Raw genomic sequence first — 26,576 nt, forward strand, 5'->3', positions numbered from 1 at the left:
GACCTGGGCTTGGTGCTTCCCATCGCCGGGCCTGAGGGGGGCGCTCCTGCCCCTGAGCTCCTGGAGCCTGCGAGCGGATTCCACTTCCAGCCTGGCTCCCTGCCCACCTCCTTTTCCCTGCACCGCCCGCACCCCGCGGGGCATCTCCGCGTGCTGTGCTTCACTGGAGCAGGGGAGGGAAACAAGAGTGAGTTTAAGAGGCTCCATTCTGATGCGGGTCGTCTTGTTGGAATTCCTGTCTCTGGAGGCTTAAGAGAAAACTGGGCTTCGCCAGTAATGAAGCGTCATCCTCTCCTTAGATGAATGCACAGTTGGGAGGCGCCGGGAGGCCCTCTGACAAGGGCTCCGCGTTGCTCTGCGGTGGGAGAGCGTGGGAGGCGGGGCGGAGCTGGAGCAGGCGTGACTCATGCTCCCGGGGGCTGGGAGGAGGGGAAGGGAGGCTCCTGGGAGAAGAGACCCTCGGCGGACTGCACGCAGGGACAGGGCCGGGCGGGGACCCTGGTGTGCGTGCAGCCAGGAAGAGGGAAGCGGAAGTGCCCTTTCGGCTTTCTTGCTCTGGGGTCTCGGGTGGAGATGAGCTAGGTGAGAGGAGGGGAAATCAAGGCCGAAGCGTGAGGCCGAGTCTGGCAGACATGCACATACTCACATGCATGTGCGCGCGCGCACACACTATCTGTCTTCCATGTGTGCACATGGACTCGGCTTCAGTGCTCCCTCAAGCGTCTCCTCACCACCCTCGGGACCTCCCTGCTGCTGTCACTACTCCCCCAGCGAAGTTCACTTCTGGTGCAGACTACGCGGGTGCGTGCATCTTTGTCAGTCAGGATGGATGAATAGTTTCAGAGACAGGAGGTAAAGCCAAAAAAAAAAAAAATAACCAAAGATTTTTTTTTTTGCTTTTTGGGTCACACCCGGCAATGCACAGGGGTTACTCCTGGTTCTACACTCAGGAATTACTCCTGCTCAGGGGACCATATGGGATGCTGGGATTCGAACCCGGGTCGGCCTTGTGCAAGGCAAATGCCCTACCTGCTGTGCTATCACTCCCAGCCCCGATTTTTTTTTTTTAAGTGGGGGAAAAACCACTTTAAATGTTCCCTTTTAGGCGGCACTGCAACCAAGCGGAGAGGGCCTGTTTCTCTTTGTCCTTCTGATAGTCGGACACATGTAACGGTGTTTAGTCGTTAGGTCTTGAACCTTCACGTTTTAAAACATGTCCAGGTTTGCGGGTCACGGGGCACTGCAGAGAAGCCCCGTCCTGCTGGCCACGGCTCCCAGTGATTGGCGCCTCACCCGGGTTTCCCTTCCTCTCCGATTTCATCCCTTTTCCCCCTGAAGTGTCTGAGGACGTGTCGCAGGCATTCACGTTTCCCTCACTACATATTCAGGATATGCCTCATTACACAGCCCCGGTAGAGCTGTTGGGTCCAGGAAAATCAAGCCCGGCCCCGGTGTCGCATTCTCTGAGTGCGCCTGGAGTGAGTGCCCTTGCGCTCAGCAGCCGGGGCCCGGGAAGTTAATAGATTAAACAGCTCCTGAGAGGGCCGCAAGGACAAGTGACAGTCCAGAGAATTCAGGCCCTTGACCCGCTGTTCCATTGCAATGCTGGGGGGGGGGGGGGTTGATTGTTGGGAGGTGACAAAGGGAAAGGCGTTTGGGGATTCTCGGAGTGGCAGATCATGGCGAGGTGGGCCTAGGAGGGGACATAGGGCAGATAAGGTGACTTTAGTGACATATATTTATGCAGTCCTAGCCTGGGGCCCCCAGAAGAGCCCTTTCCTTCCCGTGCCAGGGAGAGAAATGAACCCTCCACCGTGGGGCAGACAGGGGCTGACGGAGAGTTCCTCCAGTCTGCTGTTTTCTCCCCCTGCCCCTCAGGAAGAACCGTTTGGTCTCTCTCATGCCTGAAGTGTTTGGCGCCCACCCTCCTCCCCTCCCCTGGGTGTGACCCAGGGTCAGTTTTTTTTTGGGGGGGGTCACACCCGGCGATGCACAGGGGTTACTCCTGGCTCTGCACTCAGGAATCACTCCTGGCAGTGCTCGGGGGACCATGTGGAATGCTGGGAATCGAACCCTGGTTGGCCGCGTGCAAGGCAAACGCCCTCCCCGCGGTGCTTCCGCTCCAGCCCCAGGGTCAGGTTTTTGCGCCGTGCTTGAGGCTCATCACCTTTCAGTCTGGGGTTCTCTTGCGGCTCTCCTGGCATCTGCTGCTAAGGCTGGTGGGGCGTGTCCGGGCCAACTCTGCCGAATGAACCCCAGGTCCGGCTCAGCTTCCCTGCCGACACGTTCAGGCTTCGCGTGTGGGCGGAGAATGCGGTCCCGGCCGGCTGCTGTTGGTGCGGCCCCGGGCAGGGCTGGCGACTTGGCCACTCGGCTTTAGATCAGGCTTTGCACTGGAAGAGCGTCCCCTTCCCGTGGGATTCGGCGGCCGCTGCAGAGAGAGGCACCGGGGCCCTTGTAAACACACACTTGCGTGCCTTCCCCCTCCCCCATCGTGTTAATGTCCAGTGGCGATTTGCTCCTTCGGTTACCACCGTGGTGCTTAGAACGGTGATTTCTCCGTCGCTCCGTAGGTGATGCTGAATAGAGAAGAAAACATTTATCTGAGTGATGCTTTCTCCCTCCTGTGCTGCAGACCCCCAGGGTTCTTGCTTGCACGCTGCAGGCCAGCCGCGCCCTGCCCGGGTACTGGGATTCTGACCCGAGTGAAAGACAAGTTTCTACAGTAGCCTTGGAAGCTTGGGGGTTCCCAAGTCGTGCGTCTGGCTCCTAACTTTGGAAAGTTCCCCCTGAAGGGTTGTCACGGTTGGGGTGTGAGCCGCTGGCCCCTGCCCAGGGAGAAGTTCTCGCGTGCTCGGCAGAGATGGCAGAGGGTCTGGGTGAGAGGGCGGGTGGCGTGGATGGGGCCAGGGCACCTGGCTGCAGTGCACAGTCCTGAACGCGCCTTTCTGGGGGCAGTTATGGGTGACTTAAAGCCTCCTCTGAAACAATGCATGTTAATTGTGTGTGTGTGTGTGTGTGTGTGTGTGTGTGTGTGTGCGCTGTGGGAGCCTTCTCTCAGTGCTTAGTGGGTGCCACGGTCACTCTCAGTGGTCACTTGGCCAGTTCTAGAGCTAGAGGACGTGAGGCTGCTTGGGCCTGGCAGTGCTGGGGCCACCAGCACCTCCCAGCAGTGCTCGAGGAGGACTGCGTGAGGCAGGGCTGAGCTCAGGCCCTGGGGCCCGTTCACCTGCCCCTGTTACTGGATCCTCCCTCGGGCCCACTGAGGTCCCCTCAGTAAAGCTTTTTCTCAGCACAGACTGGAAGTAATTCTTTTTTTTTTTTTTTTTTGCTTTTTGTGTCACACCCGGCGATGCTCAGGGGTTACTCCTGGCTCTGCACTCAGGAACAACTCCTGGTGGTGCTCAGGGGACCATATGGGATGCCGGGGAATCGAACCTGGGTCGGCCGCGTGCAAGGCAAACGCCCTCCCCGCTGTGCTATTGCTCCAGCCCCTGAAAGTAATTCTTAGAAATAAAGTCTCTGGGGAACACGGTAATGTGTTTGTGAGCGTGTTTGCGTTCCTCAGAGTCTGTGCCAATCTAGGTGGGGTTTCTCCCCTCGGAAAGATGCTGCAGTCTTTTATTGGGGGGGGGGCAGTGTTGGGAGCAGCAGAAGCATCTGAGGATATAGTTAGCGCTCGCCTGGGGGTGCTGGGTGAGGGCTTGGGAGGGGAGAAGCTTGAGGAGGAAGGCCCGGCCACTGAGCCACTGATTCTCCGTCGTCACCGGCCAGCAGGGGCCCTGCCCTGTGTGCTCCCCGACTCGTCCTGCCCCCACATCCTCTTCGAGCCGGCACCTGAGCTCATTTGGTCTTGGGCCTGAGCTCTTCTTAGTGTTGGAATGTTGGTACTGAAATAGTCATTTTATCCCTGAAACAGTGTAACCCGCGGGGCTGGAGAGAGAGTGCAGTGGGAGGGCGCCACCTTCCCCGGCCCACACTTGGCCTCCCGAGTCCTGCCAGGAGTGAGTCCCGAGCACTGCCGGGTGTGGCCCCCAGCTGAACCAAGTGTGACACGTGGTGTCGTGGTCCCACATTGTCTGAAAGGAAAGCAGAAGAGCGGAAAGTGCGTGTGAGCCGAGGAAACTGCTAGCGCTTGTTGGACGATGCTTGTTTACTGAGTCAAGTACCAAAGCTTGGGATCAAACATTAGCCTTAAGCTTGCATTCAAGGCAATTGGATTTGCCTTTCTTGAAACAAAACTGCTGGGGAAGGGCCAGAGAGATAGCCTAGGGCTTAGGGCACCTGCCTTGGGGAGGGCCAGAGAGAAAGTCCAGGGGTTAGGGCACGTGCTTGCACTTCCATCCCAGGCACAGCATACAGTGCTCTGAGCACTGCCAGGGGGTCACTCCTGAGCCCAGGAATAGCCCTTGAGCACCGCTGGGTGTCGCCCAACACCAGCCTTCCCTCCATTCCACTCCCTCTCCCCCCCTCAGGAAAAAGAACTGCAAGGGAAGTGTCGTATTAGTTAACCAGAGGAGGAGCGTGGTATCAGTGCTCCTTTAACGTGTTGGAATGTTGTCTTTTGAAGAAGTATTTCAAATAAGCAGATCATTGGCTTGCAGCCTAGAGATACTTTTTTTTTTTTTAAGATGGAGATTTTGATGGATGGTATTTGTTAAAGTGGTATTTGACCTGCATTCAACTTCAGTTTTGAATAAATCTAATTTTAGGCACAATTACATTGAAATGTAAACATAATATGTTTATGTTACAGATTTAGAAAAACCCAGAAATTTGTTTGGTTCCTAGAGCAGTGTAAGAAAAGAAGGTGAGTGAGTTTGTGGTTTAAGTTAGAGAAGAGGCTAAATTTCACCACGTTGAATGGTTTGTGAAAGGAAGAGGGTGTTTTTGGTTTTATTTTTTTTTTCTGAGTCCCTAAAGCAGAGTCACATAACTCTGAATTATTGTCTTTATGCAATTCATTCTCAGTTTGTTTTCTAGTTAAAAAAGGGAGGGGATCAAATTAATAAGGAATGCCATGATTCAGAAGATTTTGAGAGACACTTTCTTATTTTTTATTGAATCACCGTGAGATATAGTTACAAAGCTTTCATGTTTGAGTTTTAGTCATAAAATGATCAAACATCCATCCCTCCACCTGTGTACATTTTCCACCACCAACATCCAGTATCTGCCCCCCCCCACCCAAATCTCCTCCTGCTTCTGTGGCAGACAATTTCCCCCATACTCTCTCCTTTTGGGCATTATGGTTTGCAATACAGATACTGAGAGACTATCACATTTGGTCCTTTATGTACTTTCTGCACACATCTCCTATCCCAAATGTTTCCTCCAACCATCATTGACTTAGTGATCCCTTCTCTATCCCAGCTGCCTCTTCCCCCGGCTTATGAGGCAGGCTTCCAACCATGGAGCAATCTTCCTGGCTCTTGTGTCTACTGTCCTTGGATGTCAGTCTCCTATTATGTTATTTTATATCCCACAAAGGAGTGCAGTCATTCTATGTCTGTCCCTCTCTTTCTGACTCATTTCACTTAGCATGATACTCTCCATGACCAGCCACTTATAAGCAAATTTCATGACTTCGTCTTTGAGAAGAACACTTCTTAATTAGAAAGTATCATCAATTTTGGGGATCATTTTCTCTTTCCATTCCTCCTATCCTATCTGAATTCCTTAAAACTCAAGTTTTATACTTAAGTGCACACTATAACTTTAATTCTAAATTTAAAAATGTCCTCTTTTTTTGCATGAATGCAGTAATGTAGCAATTTTTGTTGATTATTGTCACTTTTTAAAATTGTTCAATTAAATGGCTTGTAAAATGAACTGCAGTTTTATCAGATCATTGCCTTTATTTATTGTTAGATGTTTAGCTTTTGGGGGTCGGGGCATTTGATTTGATTTCTTTTTTATTTTTGCTATTGTAAATGGTAGTGCAAATAGAACATTTATGTATGAAGATTTTTGTGTTAATGTTATGAGGTAGATAAATATGCAGATTTTATTTGTCTTTTTAGTGGGGTGGAGGGGGGCTAATCCCTGGCTATGTGCAGAGCTTACTCCCGATGGCTCATTCCTCAGGGCTCACTCCTGAGGCTCGGGGGACGAGAGTCACAGGCGAGGCAATTGCCCTATATGCTGTACCTGCAGGCATTTCAGTGGATAATTCTAGATTCTGAGGTGAAAGGACAGGTGAGGTCAGGAATCCCGTCAAGAGGAATCACCAGAGGGGGCCCAAGATGTGCCTGATACCAGGAGTAACCCCCATGACTGGGCACCAGGCGCGAATCATCTCAACATCCTGACCCGTTTTACCACCCCTCTTGCTTTCACTCAATGAAAAGTGCTCATCCCCCTTGTAAAAAATGGCTACAAAAGGAGGAAGATTTCAGGCTTTCTCAGGAGTTCTGTTTAAGGCGATGACCCGTTCCATAATCCGGGAACTTCTCTGCCATCTTTTCTTTTCCCTTCCTTTCCCTTCAGTAAATCAAATCTTTTTGGATTCAGCCTGGTCCCTTGCTTTCTGTTTCCATGGTGTGAGGCTGAGTGCGTGAGAGTCCATATGTCTGATAATAACAACAATCTTGTCACATCCGCGTGGATCTGCTTATCTTGTGTGTAGCGTCACGGCACACCTAAGGAGATCCTTGCTTAGATTCTTAAAATTCTGTTTCCTGAGATGTGGGGCACACACACCCAACTGGGACCCGAGCCTGGGCTCCCCATGTGCAAAGTTTGCCCCGGGCCCCTTTAAGAAGTCGCCCTTGGATTCTGGAAATGATTGTCCCTTATCTTTCCTCTTGGGTCTCTCAGTCTTGGGTCGGACCTTTTAATAATCTAGTCACCACTTAGGAGCTGATAAATCCTTGACAGACTTGTGGATGGCGGACAGTTTGAGCATTTCCTCTCTTTTTGTTTTTTCTTATCATTCGTATTTTTTTTTCTTTTTTTGGGTCACACCTGGCGATGCACAGGGGTTACTCCTGGCTCTGCACTCAGGATTTACCCCTGGCCATGCTCAGGGGACCATATGGGATGCTGGGATTTGAACCCGGGTCGGCCGCGTGCAAGGCAAATGCCCTACCCTCTGTGCTATCTCTCCAGCCCCTTATCATTCGTATTTTTGAAGCTCATCCATTCGACATTGAGGATGATGGTTTCACTGCCCGGAGAACAAGAAGGGGCCGCCTTTCTAGAGCCAGAGGGCTTATCCTGCTTTTTTGGGTTTTGCCTTTCTCAGGAGATCCTGTGGAAAGGAGAAGGGAGTTTCACTGCATTTCCTGGTGCAAAATGCACTTTGTGGTTGAAATGTTTCTTTTTCCTCCTGCTACACTGTTGCCACTGCAGTGCACTTCCGGTTCATTGGCTTAGAAACGCTACAGTCTTGGTATAGTTTAAGTGTATGTGCAAGTACGTTTTTCTTTTTTTTTTTTTAAATCCTAAGTTTTATTTTATTGGCTTTTGGGCCGTATCTGGCAATATTCCTGGCTCCCTGCTCAGGAATTACTCCTGGCAGTGCTTGGGGGGACCACGTGGGATGCCAGGGATGTAATCCAGGCCGGCTGTGTGCAAGGCAAATGCCCTACTCACTGTACTATGGCTCCAGCCCCCTCATGCTGAATTTTAGGGTGAAGAAGTTTTACTTTTAAGGAGTCCCTTAGAGTCTTAAAGAATTGTTTGAAAAGTACGTTGGTATTGGTTTCTTCTAAACTACTGTTTGTTGAGTATTTTCTCAATCTCAATCAAATTTTTGGCTCTCCAGCTTAACGAGTGTGACAGGTAGCTGCTCCCCTTTTCAGAAGCAAAACAACTGTGTCAGGGAGCAGAAGGTGATGGACCTTGGCCTGGGTCCCTGGCACCCCTTTAGGTGGTTCTAAGTGCAAGATCTGCTGAGCAAGGCCGCTTCCCCCTCCGGCATTCCCCCTGCCCCTTCTTGCAGCCCGCAGAGGCCCCAGGGGCGAGGGAGCAGCTCTCCCCTGTCCCGGCCCCACACTGGACTCGAGAGGGGAAGGGCGCTGTGGCCACCCGTTTCACGTAATCAGAACCCTTTCTGTGCAGACTCCACCGTAGTCCAGCTCTCTTGGACCTGGCTTCCCTCGTCTTCACTTCTTAAACTCCTCTCTCCGCTATCAGTGGGCTGCAGGGTTTAAGATTTCTCTAGTCTTTTGCTTCCACGAGATGGAATTTTGTTATTTGTTATGAATGCTATTTGAGACTTGAACTGTGGTTTTTGGTGTTTTTTTTCCCGCCCCCAACTCTGCCCTCTTCTTTTTTTTTTTTTTTTCAACTGTTGGGGAAATATAATTGAAAACAAAATCTCCCAATCTAGAGAATCTCTGCACGGAGGTAGAAGGGGAAGTCGGGGTTTCGTCACTGGGTGAGCGTTCGCCCCGAATGGGCCGGACAGCCCCCTGCCCTCCAGCAGGCTGCCAGCAGGCTTCAGAGGTGCAACTGTGACCCCAAAAGGGCAGCTGTTCCTGGAATTAGTGGTTCTTGAGCACTGTAGGAAGAGTCTGCATGCACAGCTCCAGGTGCATGTGAAGTGAGTTTATTGGGCAGTTGAGGTGGGGGCCCAGGCCCCTCCCCAGTGACCGGTCCTCTCTTCACTGGTGAACGTTGTCAGTTATTCTGGTCCAGATCACCATGTCCTGCCCCTGTGTGCCCTCATCCCACCCACGTGTGTCAGCCTGGTCTTGTCCCTATGCTGGTCTCGGCCCTTGTGGGACCTCACCCCTCTGTGCTTTGTCATTAGCCTCTCTGAGGCCCTAGCCTGGGGGCTCCCTGTCCCTTTGGTCTTTATTTATTTCTCCAGTCACAGCCACATGCGTGTTGGTGAGGACCTCTGCCATCTGAGTGCCCCTCTGTTCACCTGTGTCACCCAGTGTCGATGAGGGGCAGACCAGAAGTCGGGTGGGTTATCTGGCCAGAGCTCTGCTCATTTCCATCATTTATTTAATTGGCTACTTTCTTTTTTTGGGGGGGGGGGTCACACCCGGCGATGCACAGGGGTTACTCCCTCCTGGTTCTGCACTCAGGAATTACCCCTGGTGGTGCTCAGGGGACCACATGGGATGCTGGGAATTGAACTCGGGTCGGCCACCTGCAAGGCAAATGCCCTATCCGCTGTGCTATCGCTCCAGCCCTAATTGGCTACTTTTTAACATTTAAAAAAATTGAATCTGTGGCAGGCACATTCTCTTTTGCTCTCTCTCTCCTTTTGGGTGTTGTGGTTTGCAATATAGGTAGTAAGTGGCCATCATCTTTGGTCCATAGTCTACTCTCAGCACACCTCTCCCATCCCGAGCGGGCCCTCCAAGCATCCTTTACTTAGTGGTCTCTTCTGTATCCCAGCTGCCTTTCCCCCCAGCATGTGAGGGCGGCTTCCAAGCCATGGAGCGATCCTCCTGGTCCTTACCTCTGTTATCCTCGGGTGATAGTCTCCCATCCTGTTACTTTATATTCCACAAATGAGTGCAGTCATTCTATGTCTGTCCTTCTCTCTCTGGCTTATTTCACTTAACATGATTCTCTCTGTGTTGATCCACTTATATGCAAATTTCTGATTTCATCTTTTCTAACAGCTTCGTAGTATTCCGTTGTGTATATATATCAAAGTTTCTTTAACCAGTCATCTGTTCTTGGGCACTCAGGTTTTTTCCAGATTCTGGCTATTGTAAATAGTGCTGCAATAAACATACTAGTGCAGATATCATTTCTACTGTATTTTTTTGAATCTCCAGAAGTGGTATTGCTGGGTCAATTGGGAGCTCAATTTCTATTTTTTTTGAGAAACGTCCATATTGTCTTCCAAAAAGAAATGAGCCAGTTGTCATTCCCACCAGCAGTGAAGGAGAGTCCCCTTCTACCCTCCTCCACACCAGCACTGGTTGCTTTTGTCCTTTTGGATGGGTGCCGGTCTCTGTGGTGTGAGATAATATCTCATTGTTGTTTCGATCTGCGTCTCCCTGATGATTAGTGGCAGGGGCAGGGAAGCAGGGATGGGGAATGGGGTGGGGGTGGCGCGAGGGATGCTGGGAACTTGGTGATGGAGAATGGGCACTGGTGGAGGGATGGGTACTCGATCATTGTATGACTGAAACATAGTCACGAAAGTTTGTAAATCTGTAATTGTATCTCACGGTGGTTCATTAAAAAATATTAAAAATATGTCTTCTAAATAAAATGAAATTTCCGTCAAGAAATTGAATCACCATTAACTACAAAGGCATAATGTTATTCATGATTGAATTTCCGCCGTGCAGTGCTCCAGCACCAATCCTGTCCCCAGTGTCCCCAGTTCCCCTCCTGCCACCAGTCTGCCTCTGTGGCAGGTACTTTTCCCCCCTTCCTTATCCCCCCCATTTTGTGGTTTACAGTAGTGTTACTGAAAGGGTATCATGCATGTCACTGTACCTTTTTCCAGCGTTCGTTCCTCTTTAAATTGGCTACTTCTTTTTTTTTTTTTTTTTGCTTTTTGGGTCACACCCAGCGATGCTCAGGGGTTACTCCTGGCTTTGCACTCAAGAATTGCTCCTGGCAGTGCTTGGGGGACCATATGGGATGCCAGGGATCAAACCCGGGTCGGCCGAGTGCAAGGCAAATGCCCTACCCGCTGTGCTATCGCTCCTGCCCCAAATTGGCTACTTCTTTAGTGCGTGAGATTTGAAAGAAACCAGTCAGATGCACGAGGCTGCCTGGTGCCAGCCCCAGTGTCAGTGCACTGACTGCTCGCGGTTTGAAGACAGAGTGGCTGATGCTCTTGCACTCTCATGGCCGAGGGTCGGGTTCACAGGTTGGAGTCAGGAGACAGATGAGATTCATCTCTCAGGAAACCGGACGATTGGGCCTGGTCTTTCTTACTGCTTAAGTTTCAAAGAGACATTTGTAGAAGATTTCTGGACGGGCCAGAGTGATAGTACTGTGGCTTGGCCCTGGGTTCTATCCCTGGAGTGATCCCTGAGCTCCGTGGAAGGCAGGGGGAGGCCCCGAGTCCTGCTGGGTGTAAGGGAAGGGATGAAGTCTTGTTCTTTGGCGTCTGCCCCTGCCCCGGCAGTGCTGTCCTCCCAGCCAAGGACGCCTGTCGCCATGGAGGCCTGGTGTGCTTAGGCTGATGCCGTGGTTCTCACGTGCAGATCTGCACTTCAGTGTGCTTCATTTCTCCCTGCCGGCCGACAGTGGCCCAGTGTCAGCGGTTCACACTATGTTGTTCCTCCCGATCACTGCGGGACTCGATGGTAGCTGTGTATTTTGGGCTTCCTGAGAGCAGGGTTGAAATCTGGACATGGAGACTCAGTCAGTAGCGTGGAGCCGTGTGACCCTACAGTGAGACTCAGTCTGTAGCGTGGAGTCGTGTGACCCTACAGTGAGACTCAGTCTGTAGCGTGGAGCCGTGTGACCCTACAGTGAGACTCAGGCACTCCGTAGCTTGGAGCTGTGTGGCTCTGGACAGTGAGAATCTGACAGTCCGTAGTGTGGAGCTGTGTGACGGGACAGTGAGACTCTGTAGCGTGGAGCGCTGGCGCCCGTTGGCACCTGGCCAGTTGGGAGACTTTGGGTCTCCATTTTGAACACGCGTGCCAGGCTGCTCCAGGCTGCCTGTAGACTCAGCCCGGAGACCTGGTTCTCTGTTGTTTGAGCCTTTGTGTAGAAGGGCACAGCCAGCTGCCTTTAGCTGGTGCGTGTGAATGAGCTAAGTGTGTGGGTTTGTACTGAAACGGACCAAGCCTTTGGTCTGAGGCCTGTCCCCGGTGGGCCGGTGAAAAGGGAGTTTGCGTGTTTAACTGGAAGTGGTGGTGATGGTCCAAAGCAGAGGGCCTGGCTTCCTGCCTGTGCATCCCCGGGTGAAATCAGCTGTCGTACTCAGTGTGCGACCTCGCCAGTGCATCCTGGTATTGAATTGTCCGGGGGAAATCATCTGGAGACCTGCGATCGTTTATAATGGAATCACACGGAATCTTAATTATTTGCTTTTGGGCCACACCCAGTGACGCTCAGGGATCATCCTGGAAGTGTCAGGGGACCATGTGGGGTGCCAGGGATCGAACCCGGGATCTTGCAAGGCAAGCACCCTCCCTGCAGTATTGCTCCCCACCCCCCACCCCCAACTGAATTTTCAATGACTGTCGGTTTGTTATTTGGGTGGTGATGCTCCCGGAGCAGAGGGCAGCCAGGAGAGATGTGGCGCGGGGCCTGTCGGTGTGTTGATTGAATCTGTGTCTGCCACGTCAGCAGTGGAGGATGGAAATGCAAGTCAGTCCATGTGGGGGCAGCGCGGGGCAGCAGCCTGGCCTGTGGGTGGGCGGGAAGGTGGGCTCCGGGCTGTCCACAGCTGGGGGTGGTTTTTCACGCAGACCTTCCTGGGTGAAAATGCTCACTTAGGGCCGAGCATCCTCACTCCCTCCTCATTGGTTTGTGCTAACGGCTTTCTCGAAGACTCACTGCCGCGGAACACAGCAAAGGCAGAGCGTAGGGCCAGCACTCTCAGACATGCCGTCTTTCGCCTTGCAGCGGATGGATGGTTCGCCAGGGGTCTTAGTCTGATACAAGGAATATTTTTAGGGGCCGGAGAGATAGCACAGCGGGTAGGGCGTTTGCCTTGCACGCGGCCGACCCGGGTTCAATCCCCGGCATCCCATATGGTCCCCCAAGCACTGCCAGGAATAATTCCTGAATGCAAAGCCAGGAGTAACCCCTGAGCATCGCTGGGTGTGACCCAAAAAGAAAAAAAAAAAAGAAATATTTTTTAAAATGGGGGGGTGGGGCATGGTTTGGGGTGGTGCTCAGGGCTTGCTCCTGGCTCAGTGCTCTGGGATCACTCACTCCTAGCAGGGCCCAGGGAATCACAGGGGGTGTCGGGGTTCCAACCGGGTCAGCCGCGCACAAGGTGAGTGCCCTGCCCATGCACAGTTCTGTTTCTCCGGCCCCATAAATATGAAACTGTCTCATTTTCTTAAAGTTAGTTTGTTAAAAAATGAGCTTTTGTGTTCTAAAATCTTCTCTCTGATTTTTTTTTTTTTTAGGTTACCTAGGGTATGAATTAATACAGACTCGGCAACTGAAAGAACTTAGAATCAGCATTTTGAGGTAAATATGTCCACAATGACTTAGTGGTAGGGCTTCTCCATCTTTGGCTTTTGGAAGAACTCAGCGTGCGGGGAAAGGGGAGGCTGGAGCCTGGCGTGGCGGCACCCCCACTGGGCCAGGGCACAGAGGAGGCCCTGGACCGGGAGGATGCTTGAAGGGCCGGCACCCGTGCCGCTGGGTATGGTCCCGGAAAGGGGGGGGGCGGGGAACCCAGAGGCAGAGATCGAACCCGGGATCTCTGCGTGGTTCGATCATGCCTCTGCATCCAAGTTCAGCTTGTGTAATCAAATCAAATTCTTCCTAAAGATTCATCTTGGTTTTTGATGTAAAATCGATTTTAGGAGAAGCCCCCCCCTTCCCAGTTCCAATTTCTTTACCTCATTGACATTGTCAGTCTGTTTATGAATGTTCTTGTCCGTAAATGACTTTTGTGCAAGAGTTTATTTTATGGATTGCATTGTTCTTTGAGGTGGGTTGGTTTTTGTTTTTTTTTTTCTTAATTTCATTTTGGGAAATGAAAGTTCTTGATCGATTTAGCTCTGACCACCGGGAGGCCCTCAGACAAGTACATCTCCTGGTGCCCTTTATTAAATCTTTTATGTATGTGGATGTAGGAAACAACACACTTTTAGCCCCCCTGTATTTTTATTTATTTATAGTCACTAACTTTTGGATTTATTTACTTTGTTTGATTTCCTTGTGTGCACTTTGAAATCCTTGCGACCTTTTCTCTGACTTTTTCTTGCCCCCAGCTCTCAGGGGGTTAGGCATGTGATTGTCCGGAGTGTAAACTCTTGTTCTTTGTTTTAGAGTAAGACTTAGTACCTAAAATAACTCAGTGTCCTTTTGTTCATGACATACTGGGAAATAATGGCCTTTTATTCAGCCCTGCATATGCACAGGGCTGTCTTGCAGATGTCTTTGTATTCCCTTTAAATCCCACTCCTAACCCCTGGCTATTTTGCATTTGTTTTCAGAGCGGGGCTTGCTGTGGTTTTCCAGTAAACTGCTATCACAATGTCAAAATGCAGTTCCAACTACAGCCAAGCAGAGATCGCGAACATTGAAACGGTAAATCTGTGACTGTCTGTGTGAAAGAGGTAGCGAAGGTGGGCTGACGTGTTTGGCCAAGTCACACACATCCCAGCGAGCCGCATGTGGGGGCTGCGGGCAGCCTCTGCAGTCTCCTGTGTGTCTGACCAATTACTGGCCCTGTCAGGGCAGCTGACAGGTTAGTTCCTCTGTGAAACACCGACACTTGCTCTAGCTGGGACTCGGTGCTTCACTAAGGCCAAGTTGGCGGGTGGGGCCGGGGGAGCGATTTCAACATGCCGCGGAGTGTGAGAAGGGGCGAAAGAAGGTCTTCCTCTGCTCACATTATTGCGTTACATGTTGAATTTTCACTCTCATATCTGCTTTCCCTAAATAGAAAGTGTGTCACTGTGGTCAGCAGCTGTGTTTTAAATGAATAAAAATGAGCTTATGGAAAGCTGCCTCTCCCCTCCTTTCCCACCCCCCCGCCCCCCGACTCCCTCCTGTACTCACCCTGATGGGCCAGTGGGAGGGGGCGGGCGGTCACTTCCCAGCGAGGTGGAACGCATGTGAACGGTCCTGGGGCCCCTTCTCTGCGTGTTCCCGTGCAGACTTCCACGCACGCACGGTGCAGGTCACTAGCTGGGTGACACGGTGTGTGGCCGCCGCCAGTGCAGTCGCAGTTAGGAGCGAGGCACGTGGCTGGTTCTGGAGCGTGTGCCCCGGGAAGGAGGAAGTGAACATGCGTGACGCAGGCGTGTGGGCCAGGTCGTCAGGGCTGCCTGGTGTCTCAGGGCGCAGGCCTGCTAGTTTGTGGCCACACCTTCGTGGCTCGAGCCCGTGGCTGATGCCTAAGTGTGCCGCCGTCTGGCTCTGGAGACCCCGGCCCACGTGCTACTGTTTAGCTGAGCTGCTTTAAAAAACTCCTTATTTGGAAATTCCAAGCATAGAAATGTCGCGAGAGCAAGGGCAGACCGAGCCTGTGGGGCTCTCCCTGTCCCCAAGCTGTGCTCTGGGCAGTTTCTCCCGTGCACCCATGGCGCCCGTTTCCTAAGCGTGGACGCAGTGACTCTGCGCCCAGGTGCGGCTCCTCCATCCCCAGGTGCGCCCCCCTAGCGCCCCGAGAGGCAGGCGGCCCTGCCCGGTGTCTTCTTCACCGTGGGAGGTTTGTGCCACCTCTGTCTCATGACACTGATTGTTTCGGAGGCTGTCGGCTCTGCTCTCGTAAAAACCGGAAGGGTCTTTTCTTAGTTTTTACCTTCCCCAAGTGCGATCCTCCTGGTGGTTTTCCTTGGGGTGACTTGGGGGCCGTGGTGGGGAGGAGGAGGGCCTGGTGTTGGGAGGGTCACACTCAGTCCTGCCGCCTCCTTCCTTGGGAACCTCCGTCCACCAGCAGGACTTCGGCCACCTGTTTCCTGAGCCCTCCGCTGTGACTCGGATGGGTGTTGGGGTCACCCCGGGGCCAGGCGGAGAGTGGGGCCAGGCAGGACGCAGGGAGGGCGGCAGGGAGGGCAGAGGCCGAGCGGGCTCCTTGGAGGCTGCGGAGCTGTGATGGGAGAGGAGTCGGGTTTCAGGAAGGCGGGAGCTTTGTGCCTTGCTCTGGAATGCCCTGCTGGCGCCCTCCTCCCTCTCCCCCTCCCAGGAGGCAGCTGCCCGGCCCCCAGCGGCCCCCAGCTCTGAGCCCTGCTGCCGGGTGCCAGGGTGCCCTGGTCATGTGTGTGGGGGGGGGCTGACTCCTGTCTGCCCCGACTCTGAAACCAGAATCTGCTGTGTGGCTCTGTGTAGCAGTGTCTACACTTGAGACTTCTTACTGGATCAGATGCAGCGGCTTAAATATCGGCTGCCCCTGTGCGTATATATGGAACCTGTCAGGAGGGGCGGGCATCTGTGTGCGGGAACAAAGAATGCCATTCTTTCCGTGCAGTGTGGCTGCTCAGGAGCCGGGCGGAACCGGCTGTTCTGCTGACGGCCCAGAGAGCCTGTTCCTCTGCCTCATGGTGGGGAATTCGAGAAGACTCGGCTTTTATCTCGTGGTCTTCACATCAGCCGACGTTTATCACACACTCTCTCCTTGCGAAAGGCCATGTGACACACAGATGGGGCCCCGAGACCACGGCCAGGCCCCGTGTCCATTCTGCCGGGGCCCGTGTACCTTTCCAGAAATGCATTTCGGTGACCCGGCTGTGCGCTGGCAGGCCATCTACGGAGGGGAGGCCTGTGCTTTGTAGTTGGATAAAATGACGTAATATTTGGGGGGGTTGAATCTTTCTTATGGACAGGCACCAGGCCTCATGCTTTTCCTTCATTTGCTAATTGTCTGAACAAGAGCAGTTTTCTGATGATTTAATTATAGGAGTTAAAACGCAGTTGGAATATGTTTGTGTTTATTTACATAAATATATTAATCTACTTATTCACACACTACGCACGTATATATTTTAAAAGGCATATCATGCTTAATTTTTTTTAAAGGTATATTATGGATACAATTATTTCAGTAAAATTAGATATGTCTCTTAATGGATTCAGAGTGTCCCATTATATACCGGTACCCTAACTCGTTGATTTTTTTATTAATACATGTCAAAGCCACTTTGGAATCCTCAGTAGTAATGCAGGACTAAGTACTTGGGGATGTGCCACATCTGTGTGCAGGTGTCTGATTCTTTCCACCGTGTTTCTGCTTGGAGACCTGCTGGATTGGAGCGTACGGAGTGTCTGACTTTTGAAAACGATCCCTATGATTAAAAAGGAAAGAAAAGAAAGAAAAGCTAAGCAATTTCAGGAGTTTGCAAGGCCTGTGGGAATGACCTTTCTGACGTTTCTCCTGTGTCTGTGCTCCCTTTTGCCTTTAACCCTGCATGGTCGTGTAACGGTCTTCTCTTTCCCTTTGTAGTAAGCTGTGCTAGAGCAGAAATGCAATGAGAGAAACACTGGATGGGTGAGAAGCTTTGCGACCCCTCAGCATGGCGGCTCTGCAGCTCCTGACCCCCGCTTCCTCACCAATGGGTCCTTTCTTTGGATTGCCATGGCAACAAGAAGCTATTCCTGATAACATTTATACGCCAAGAAAATATCAGGTACTAATGAGAACACTAATACCGGAGCATTTGCACTAAAATGGAATAAATTAGCATAGAGTTGACATAAAACTCATCTACCTTTTGAAGCTTTTCTCTTCTGATTAATTTTCTTGTTCTGAACTCTCGTTCTTCTTTCCCACTTTATTTAAACACCGCGGTTTACAAGGTGGTTCATGACTATTTGTTCCAGGCACTCAATATTCCCACTCCAATCCCACCACCCCGATCCCACACCTTCCCTCCACCACTGTCTCCATCTTCCCAACCCCCCGCCTCGAGCCTGCCCCGGTAGCAGGCCCACAATATTTTATTTTATATTGCTTGTTACCACTAAAGGGATAACGGGATGATAAAAAAAAAAAATTCCGCAGAAGAAAATCTGTGGAAACTGTTGTATCTCACCGGGGGGACCTTTAAGTCCTTGTCCGAGGGTTTATTAGGCTGTTGTTGCGAGTTTAGCCTTCCTGTGTTAGTGAGATTGATTGGCTGCTCCGTGCTATCCCTTCCAGTCCGGTGTGCCCCCCCCTGGCTTGCCAGTGTGATGGTGTTTGGAGAGGTTACGGGCTGAAAATGCAGCCATCCGCTCCAGACGGTTCTTACCTGGGCAGCCGGGCCAGGGGCATGGTGCCAGCTGGTGGGTGTGGGAGCCGCTGCCGGAGCCTTGTTCAGGTGGGGGCTGGCCTGCCCACCGCCGAGATCACCCCCGAGGGCTCAGCCAGGAATGGATGTCCAAGAAGTTTTTGTGGCTAGTTGATCTCTTTGAAGATTTATTTCTGAGTCTCTGCAGCAAGGCAGGTAGCTGACCATGGAGGTGGTGGCGGGGTGACGTGGGGGTGGCAGTTGGTTCCCCTGGAAGTACCGGGAGGTGGTGGGGAGGTTGCCCATCCCGGGTCTGAGAAGGCCTGGAGTGTCCAGCCACAGAGACCCACTTCCAGAGGGTTTCAGATGCTGAGGTCCTCTGTGGTCTCCGTCCTGAGGTGGTGGGGTCTGGCCGGAGGCATGGCAGTGGTTTGGGGCGTGGTAAGCGGCAGCTGCCCTGCTTTGCTGGGGTGGGAGCTGGCCCGCCCGCCCTCCTTGAGATCGCCCCGGAGGTCTCAGCCAAGAAAGTTTTGCCCAAACAGTTGTTCTTAATAGAGCTTTTCTTTTCTAACATCTCCAGGGGAATTGAGCTGATGGTTTGTGTGTGTGTGTGTGTGTGTGTGTGTGTGTGTGTTCTTGAGTGCTTGTGTGCTTGTGTGTCTATGTCTGAACTGCTTAATTTCTTCCCATTTGAGGGGGATTTTTTTCCTCATGAGCTAGGTAGGACTTGAGATCGGGTTTCTGGCCGTAAACTGGCAGAGCCACAGTACCTGTAAATTTAGTCTTTCATTTTATGCAGGAGAAGTTTCCTATCTGTGCAAAAATAATTCTTAAAGAACTTGTAGGGGCTGGAGCAATAGCACAGCGGGTAGGGCGTTTGCCTTGCACAAGGCTGACCCAGGTTCGATTCCCAGCATTTCATATGGTCCCCTGAGCACCACCAGGGGTAATTTCTGAGTGAAAAGACAGGAGTAACCCCTGTGCATCGCTGGGTGTGACCCCAAAAAAAAGCAAAAAAAAAAAAAGAATTTGTAAATGTTGTTTCAACATAGGATTATGCATATAGCTCTATATAAAAGGCTTTTTTTTTGGCTTGGGGCTAGAGCTATAATTCAGGTGGTAACGTGCTTGCCTTGCATGCAGCTGACCCAGGTTTGATCCCTGGCATCCCATATAGTTTCCAAACCTGCCAGGAGTGATCCTTGAGTGCATAGCCAGAAATAAGACTTGAGCAACACTGGATGTGCCCCCACAAAATAACAATAATAAAAATATAAAAAAATGATTTGTTTTGTTTACCTTACCCCCCACCCCCCCCAAGCAATGCTCAGGACTTACTCCTGGCTCTGTGCTTAGGGTTCACTCCTGGTAGTGCTCAGGCGACCACATGTGGTGCTGGGGACTGAACCTGGCTTTCTGTAGCATCTCTCTAGCGCCATAAGAGGCATTTTCGTGTTGCTGATTATTCTCAGAGATGTAAAAAGAGAAATTTATTTGCGGACTATTTTTAGGAAGATGTGACAGTTCTAGTTTTCTAAGTTTTCTTCTTCGATAAAGAGGTGCATATATGTATATAATACCCCCTCCCTCTACTCTCTGCCCCCCCACTTGTTTCTAGGTCGAACTGCTTGAAGCAGCTCTGGACCATAACACCATAGTCTGCTTAAACACTGGCTCAGGGAAGACGTTCATCGCAGTGCTACTCATGAAGGAGCTGTCCTATCAGATCCGCGGGGACTGCCAGGACAATGGGAAAAGGACGGTGTTCTTGGTCAACTCTGGTAATACCAAATATCTGAACCAACTCTGTGGAGGAAATGGGATGCGACAGTGTGACGAAGCAGGTTTTTCTCAGCGGGTGTTAAATACGTGAAATCATTGAAAGTGATTGTTCGCTCGAGAGGGCCCCGCTAGCAGAAATATCCCTTGGTTGTGTTTCCTGTCAGCGTTGCTCCTGAGCCTTCATCAGCTCATTCCCTCAGGCGTTAAACTTCACTTTTTCTCATCAGTACAATTGCTTTTCATTCTGTCTCTGCGGCTGCTGGGAGTGAGTTCCTTTTGGAACATAGTCTCGTCCTTTGGGAACACAGTCTCCTGTCCCATAATCTCAGACAGCAAGAACGTTTTTCTTGTTTCTTTCCCCTGCGCCCTCCCTTTCGGCACATGCCGAAAATACGGGCTTGTGCACCGTCTTCTTTCTTAACAACAACAAGAGATAACCCTGGAGTGCGGGGCTGGGTTCCCACCTCGAAGCTGACTTCTCGGGTTGGAGAACATCAGCTGGAGGAGGAGGTCTGAAGCCTCTCTGGAGGAACAGGAAGTAGGGGGAGGTCTCAGGGCCGCTGATTTTCCACAGCCGATTCTTTAATGGTCCTAATGATCACTAACCCGGCGGTCGGCTGTGAGTGGTCTCTCCTGACCGCCCCTCCTCACGTGGTGCGTTATCTTTGTGATCAGCAAACCAGGTCACGCAGCAGGCCTCCGCGGTCCGGACCCACTCGGATCTCAAGGTCGGGGAATACGCAAGCCTCGAAGGAAGTGCTTCTTGTACAAAGGAGAAATGGAGCCAAGAGTTCACTAAGCACCAGGTAAGACTTGAGGTTTCTCTTGAGACGTCCCTACAGATCCCTCGGTTTGGTTTCTAAAATGGCCTGTAGCCTTTCTTGTCTCTTTGGCTTAAAGACTCAGCTACCTCGTACTTAATCAGTCTAGATGCTAGATGCGAGCCCTTTTGTACTCTCTCTCTCTCTCTCTCTCTCTCTCTCTCTCTCTCTCTCTCTCTCTCTCAAATTTTATATTAGATCCAAATACAGTGCTGATTTGATTTGTTTTACTTTTCATAGAAAAGAAACAGCTTTGTAGTATACTTTACTTGCTTGAAAACCAATTCCCATGACCTGTTTCCGACCTGCAGGTAACCCACGGTCAGAAAATTTCCTGTTGAGATTAAACGGTCTTAACACTAAAGGATTTCCTCGGTTGAGGGCTTTGGGTCTTTGACAGAGACTTCCTTTAACTCACACTTTCATGTCCCCGGCATGCGGAAGGCCTTTTGCATGTTGGCACCTGGGGAGCCTGGTGGGTTCCGATGCCTCCTAACTGATCTGGTGCACACACATACCATACCCAGAAGTGCAGCGCCTGCGAGGGCAGAGTTTGCAGAGCCGAACCCCTTAAATGCCCAGAGGACTATCAAAAGGACATTCAGTGTGTCTTTTTCTAGAAAACCATGCCTGTTCAACAACAGAGAGAGGCTAGCACAGCAAATTCTCTTATGGTAACTGATAACTTGCACTGGTCTGGTGAACTAGACCCAGCCGTCCATAGATCAGTGGACACCTGAAAGCCCAGGTGCAGTAGATGGAGTAGATTTCACCGTGCATTGTGGGCTTTCATTGTTGAGATGGTGTGTTTGGGGGGTTCTGGGAGGGGGGGCGCGGGTGTTTAGCGCGGTTTGCTCTCCGACTTGTTGAGTTCTTTCTGGCCCATTATTGAAGTTTTCCTTCTCAGTTTGTCTCCGTGTTTTCCAGTTCAACTCTTGTTTTCCCAAGTATGGGTTTCCATCCATCCGTCTGTTCGTCCATGTGGAATTCATCTAAGTGAGTTGAGACGGGTTGAACGGCTTGTTTGTGTCTGATGTTGATTTTATTTCAGGTTCTTGTTATGACTTGTTATGTCGCCTTGAATGCTTTGAAAAATGGTTACTTTTCACTCTCAGACATTAATCTTTTGGTGTTTGATGAGTGCCATCTTGCAATCTTAGACCATCCCTACCGAGAAATTATGAAGGTAAATTTTTAAATTTTTCTTAGTTTGAATAATTTTGGTCAAATTGCAGAGTACAGGCAGTTTTCTTATATATATATATATGTATGTGTATGTATATATATATGTATATATATATATATGCGCAATGCTTGCTATCAATTTTAGAACCTTGGTTCCAGAGGATGAATGAATTAATATTAAGCTAATGTTCATATAAATATATACTACTGAATGTGTGATATTGTATAGTAAATGTATAATCTAAACCTACAGTGCATTTCAGACATTATCTGAATAAATGAAGTATGTAATCTCTCAGTGTTTTAAATGTGCCTTTTGGCTAAGCAGCTCTTTTAAGCGAGCTGTAGTAGTTCCACAAGTAAGATTTTTAGTGTGCATTATGGCTTTGACAATTTTAATCTGTGCTGTTTCTTTTGTTAATGGCCTTGCCATGTGCAGTGCTCACTGTGGGTCTCTTCTACTCGTGCTAGCTCTGCGAAAACTACCCACTCTGTCCTCGGATTCTGGGACTCACTGCTTCCATTTTAAATGGGAAATGTGATCCAGAGGAACTGGGAGAAAAAATTCAGAAACTGGAGAAAATCCTTAAGAGTAATGCCGAAACTGCCACGGACTTGGTGGTCTTGGACAGGTAGGTGTGCTCGTGGCTGCCCGGGCTTTCCCGGGGCCAGCTGTCCCTGCGCGGGGGACCAGGCAGAGGGAAAGAGCCAGACTGAGGATTCCCACCCGACCCGGACACTCACCTGCCCGCCCTTGGCTCCCACGGGAAGGAGCAGGCACCTGGGCTTCTCACCCAGGTGAAGAGCGTTGCCCTCCCTCTCAGCCAGCGTGTGAGAGACGGTGCCTTCGCTTCCTCCTCATGAGTCCTTGCTGCTTACTCAGAGAACTGAGGATTTCACACGTGAGACTCAGAACAAGCCCGAGTGCAGCCGTGACAGGCGGCAGAAATCAGCAAAAGCAGCTAGGCCTCAGGTTGAGCTACAGGAATTAAACAGTCTCCGTTTCCCAGCAATAAAACAAGGCGTAACTAGCCAAACTGAACCCACCTGGGAAAGTTCCTGGGCTCAAGCAATCAATTCTCACAATGCCTCAGAAGTTGCTTTTTGTTAACCCTAAAAGAACGAGAAGTCTATGTAATCATAAAATTGGTGCTGTTACTGGAAACCTTTATTTAACTATTGCCTAACCACCATTACCCTAGACACTTGCCAAAACACCTGTGTTTGGTAACTAAGTAAGATTCTTTTCTGAAACAATAAGGCGTGTACTGCGTATGTAATCAAACCCTATATAAACTGCTTGCTGCCTGAAGTCGGGGTTGCTATCCAGAGACCACTCTGTGGGTGAGAGAGTTTACCCCAGTATACTGGAATAAAACTCCTTCTGCTTAGTGTTTCTGTCCGTCTTGCCACTTGGGAACCCATAGTCCTGGGCTTAACACACATTATCTTTTGTATTTTAATTAAATTAAAAAAATCTTTCTTGATTGAGGCACCGTGGTATACAATAATGTTACTCATGGTTTCATGCCTACATGACCCCGACACCACACCCATCACCCATGTATTCCCTTCCTTTCCCCAATGTACAATAGTTTTTAAAATAAATACTCACCCCCACCCTCGCTTGGAAAATTGGTGTGAATCTCCAAAAAAAAGTTTGCTTATTACTTATAGGCTTGCTTGTTTGAGGAGGCTGTTTGGAGTTTCATTAAAACATACCTTTTTTAACATTTATTCTTTCATTGAATCACCATGTGGAAAGTTACAAAGCCTTCAGGTTTAAGTCTCAGTTATACAATGCTCGAACACCCATCCCTTCACCAGTGCATTATTCCACCACCAAGAATCACAGTATACCTCCCCCCACCCCCACCTTCCCAGCCCCCTACCCCGCCTGTGTAACTTATAAATTTCACTTTACTTTCACTTTACTTTGATTACATTCAATATTTCAACTAAAAACTCACTATTATTGTTTGGAGTTTCTCCCCCCTAAAGTCGGACCTGCTGAAAAGGAAGCATTTGACAATTTGTTTTCCATTGCTGAGAATGAAGAGATATGAGGTCAAGTGGCCGCACTAGCGGCCGCACGGTAGAACATACCTTTTATGATTCGTTTACATTGGCAGAAGGGCACCCATGTGAGTGGGATGGAAAGGGACTGTGTAACGTAACCAAATCCTCCACAGGTATCCTGCGTGCCTATTAGCCCTTAGTGAGACTGTCAGTGGTGTTTCCTAGGACGGTCACAGCATCAGGAGGACACTCGTGCTCGGCCAAGGGATGGGATGAAACCCACGTGGGCTGGGATGCTGGCCTCGCTCAGCCCCACTTGCTGCGAGCTCTGTGAGCCCTAAAACCCATGTGATGGTCTTGGCGTCGCGGGCGGGGCATCTTGGACGACCCATTACACTGACAGATGGAAAACCCCTTGCAGTGTGCCCGGCATCTAGTGGGACTCGGGGAAGTTTTCTTTGTGGAGAGAAAGGAAAAAAGTAATGGTTCAGATCCATAGGTGCCATAGGTTTCCAAAGGCAAAAAAAAACCCAGAAAAATCAAAACCCCCAACCCCCCCAAACAAACAAAATAAAAATCCCAAAACCCCAAACCAGAAGTTATGCTGTTTCTCGTTTTCCTGATTAAAAATCCATAAATGTAGAAGAGACCCGTCCAGTGCTTTCGTCTGGGCTGGATTAGATTGTTAGACCTGCACAGGTGAGCCCCCGGAAGTCGAGGGTCAGAGAGTGGCTTTCAACCCTTTTCTACCTGCAGACCATCCCCGGGCCTTGGACGAGGGATGGCGGGAACCCCGAGGAGCAGATACTTAGACGGAGCGGATCAGTACCCGCTTCTAAATGGGAGTCTTTAGTTAAGTCTAAATTCTGATTTGGGCTGAAACAGCAGAAACCTGGCATCTAAATGTTATTGCTATTTTTCATTTTCTTTCTTTTCTTTTCTTTTTTTTTTTTTTTTTTGCTTTTTGGGTCACACCTGGCAATGCATAGGGGTTACTCCTGGCTCTGCACTCAGGAATTACCCCTGGCTGTGCTCAGGGGACCATATGGGATGCTGGGATTTGAACCCGGGTCGGCCGCGTGCAAGGCAAACGCCCTACCCGCTGTGCTATCTCTCCAGCCCCTCTTTTTTTTTTTTTCTTTTTGGGTCACACCCAGTGATGCTCAGGGGTGACTCCTGGCTCTGCACTCAGGAATTACTCCTGGCGGTGCTTGGCAGACCATATGGGATGCTGGGAATCGAACCCGGGTCAGCTGCATGCAAGGCAAACACATTACCTACAATTGCTCCGGCCCCTCATTTTCTTTTTTCTCTCTTTGTTTTTGGGCCCACACCTGGTGCTGCTCGGGGCTGACTCCTGGCTCTGTGCTCCCGGATCACTCCTGGCAGGGCTCCAGGAGCCATAGGGATGCGGGGGTCAAACCTGGGTCTGCTGCTTTCAAGGCAAGCATCCTGTCTACTCGACTCTCTCCCCACCCCCCTATTGTTCATTTTCTTAAGTCACTATTTGTACTTTAAAATAAAAAGAATATTATGTATATTTATGTTGGTTAGATTTAATGAAAGGCACGAAATAGCCAAGGTTCAGTAATTCTGAATGATTTCTTTCGATGGCACATTAAAAATTCATTTAAGGGGCAGAGTGCAGATCTGGGGTATTTGCCTTTCATGCAGCCAACGCTGCTTCAATCCCCAGCATTTTGACGTGGTTCCTGGAGCCCCACCAGGAGGGATCCCTGAGTGCTGAGCCGGGAGCAAACCCTGAGCACCAACAGGTGTCGCCCACAAACAAACAAAAACTCCCTTTAAAATAAAATGCTAAGCCTTTCAAATAGTCGAGAAATGGGCATCTCTAGGGATACAACTTTCCCCTATGATATATGACACCACCCCTGCCCCTTGCCTATTTCTGCTTCTGAGGAAGTAATCACTGTGATAGTTTTTGTATTTAAATGAACATTGTTTCTCATTTTGGTTGATGCCTAAAAGGGCAAGAGATGAAAATTAAAACTTAAAAAACCCAAACCAAAAACCACATCCAAGAGGCTGCAATAGTCATGAAAGATCACACAATCCTTGGCTCTGAGCCTTACGCATCTGTTCCGTAAAACCTCACAGCAAAAGATACTCAGACTCAGGCTTGTTTTGAGCCTTCCTAGACCCTGAGTTGGAAGACCTACTGGAAGCAGGAAGTTTCTTTTTTGTTTCAGGGATGTAATGGATCATAAGGCTGTCGTGGGTTCACTGTGTAACTGATAACTGTCACCTCTGGTCCCAAAGATGCACTTCTCAGCCCTGTGAGATGGTGGTGGATTGTGGACCATTTGCTGACCGGAGTGGGCTGTACGAGAGACTGCTGATGGAGTTAGAAGATGCACTTAATTTTATCAATGACTGTAACATATCTGTACATTCAAAAGAAAGAGATTCTACTTTAATTTCTAAACAGGTAAACTGGAACAAAGCAAGTACAGGAAGTATCAGAGAGGGCTTCCCTGTGTTTGTGATGTTTAAATGAAAATACACTTCTAAGGAGTGTTTTTTTTGCTATTTCCTATTCATTTTAGTTCAAGGCTTTACCTCCTTATCTCTTTGGGCATTTTTCACAAATACTTATTGGATGGAGTTTATTAATAGTGACAGATCTTTACAGTAGTCAGTGCAGACTGCTTTGGTTTTACAAGATGGGCTAGGATCACCCTGCTTGATATAATTCCTCGCATGATGTATATAGATGTGACTCATCTGTCCCTCTAACTCATCACAGAGTTCAATCTCTCTTTCATTATTTCTACAGCTGTATCTTTTATTCTTTTTCCTTTCTTTTTTTTTTTTTCTGGGTCATACCTGGTGATGCTCAGGGGTTACTCCTGGCTTTGTGTCCAGGAATTACTCCTGGCAGTGCTTGGGGTATCATATGGGATGCTGGGGACCGAACCCAGGTTGGCCACTGTCCTATTGCACCAGTCCAAATTTCTATTAGATT

General features: G+C 49.9%; 1 protein-coding gene across 4 annotated transcripts in view; it reads left to right on the top strand.

Annotated features, from left to right (window-relative positions):
• DICER1 (dicer 1, ribonuclease III) overlaps nucleotides 1-26,576 on the top strand; it is a 73,339-nt gene that overhangs the window by 10,023 nt on the left and 36,740 nt on the right. For 3 of the 4 annotated variants that reach the window (XM_055130184.1, XM_055130179.1, XM_055130180.1), the window contains exons 2-9: nucleotides 13,026-13,089; nucleotides 14,067-14,160; nucleotides 17,018-17,201; nucleotides 19,402-19,564; nucleotides 20,241-20,371; nucleotides 21,438-21,572; nucleotides 22,043-22,203; nucleotides 25,871-26,039. In XM_055130184.1, coding sequence (XP_054986159.1) covers nucleotides 17,088-17,201; nucleotides 19,402-19,564; nucleotides 20,241-20,371; nucleotides 21,438-21,572; nucleotides 22,043-22,203; nucleotides 25,871-26,039 — 873 coding nt within the window. In that variant the 5' untranslated portion in view covers nucleotides 13,026-13,089; nucleotides 14,067-14,160; nucleotides 17,018-17,087. Of the gene's footprint in view, nucleotides 1-13,025; nucleotides 13,090-14,066; nucleotides 14,161-14,185; nucleotides 14,321-17,017; nucleotides 17,202-19,401; nucleotides 19,565-20,240; nucleotides 20,372-21,437; nucleotides 21,573-22,042; nucleotides 22,204-25,870; nucleotides 26,040-26,576 lie in introns of those variants that run through there. The other variant, XM_055130181.1, reaches the window with a different exon arrangement.

Source organism: Sorex araneus, chromosome 3, assembly GCF_027595985.1.
Source record: "Sorex araneus isolate mSorAra2 chromosome 3, mSorAra2.pri, whole genome shotgun sequence".
NCBI lineage: Eukaryota > Metazoa > Chordata > Mammalia > Eulipotyphla > Soricidae > Sorex > Sorex araneus.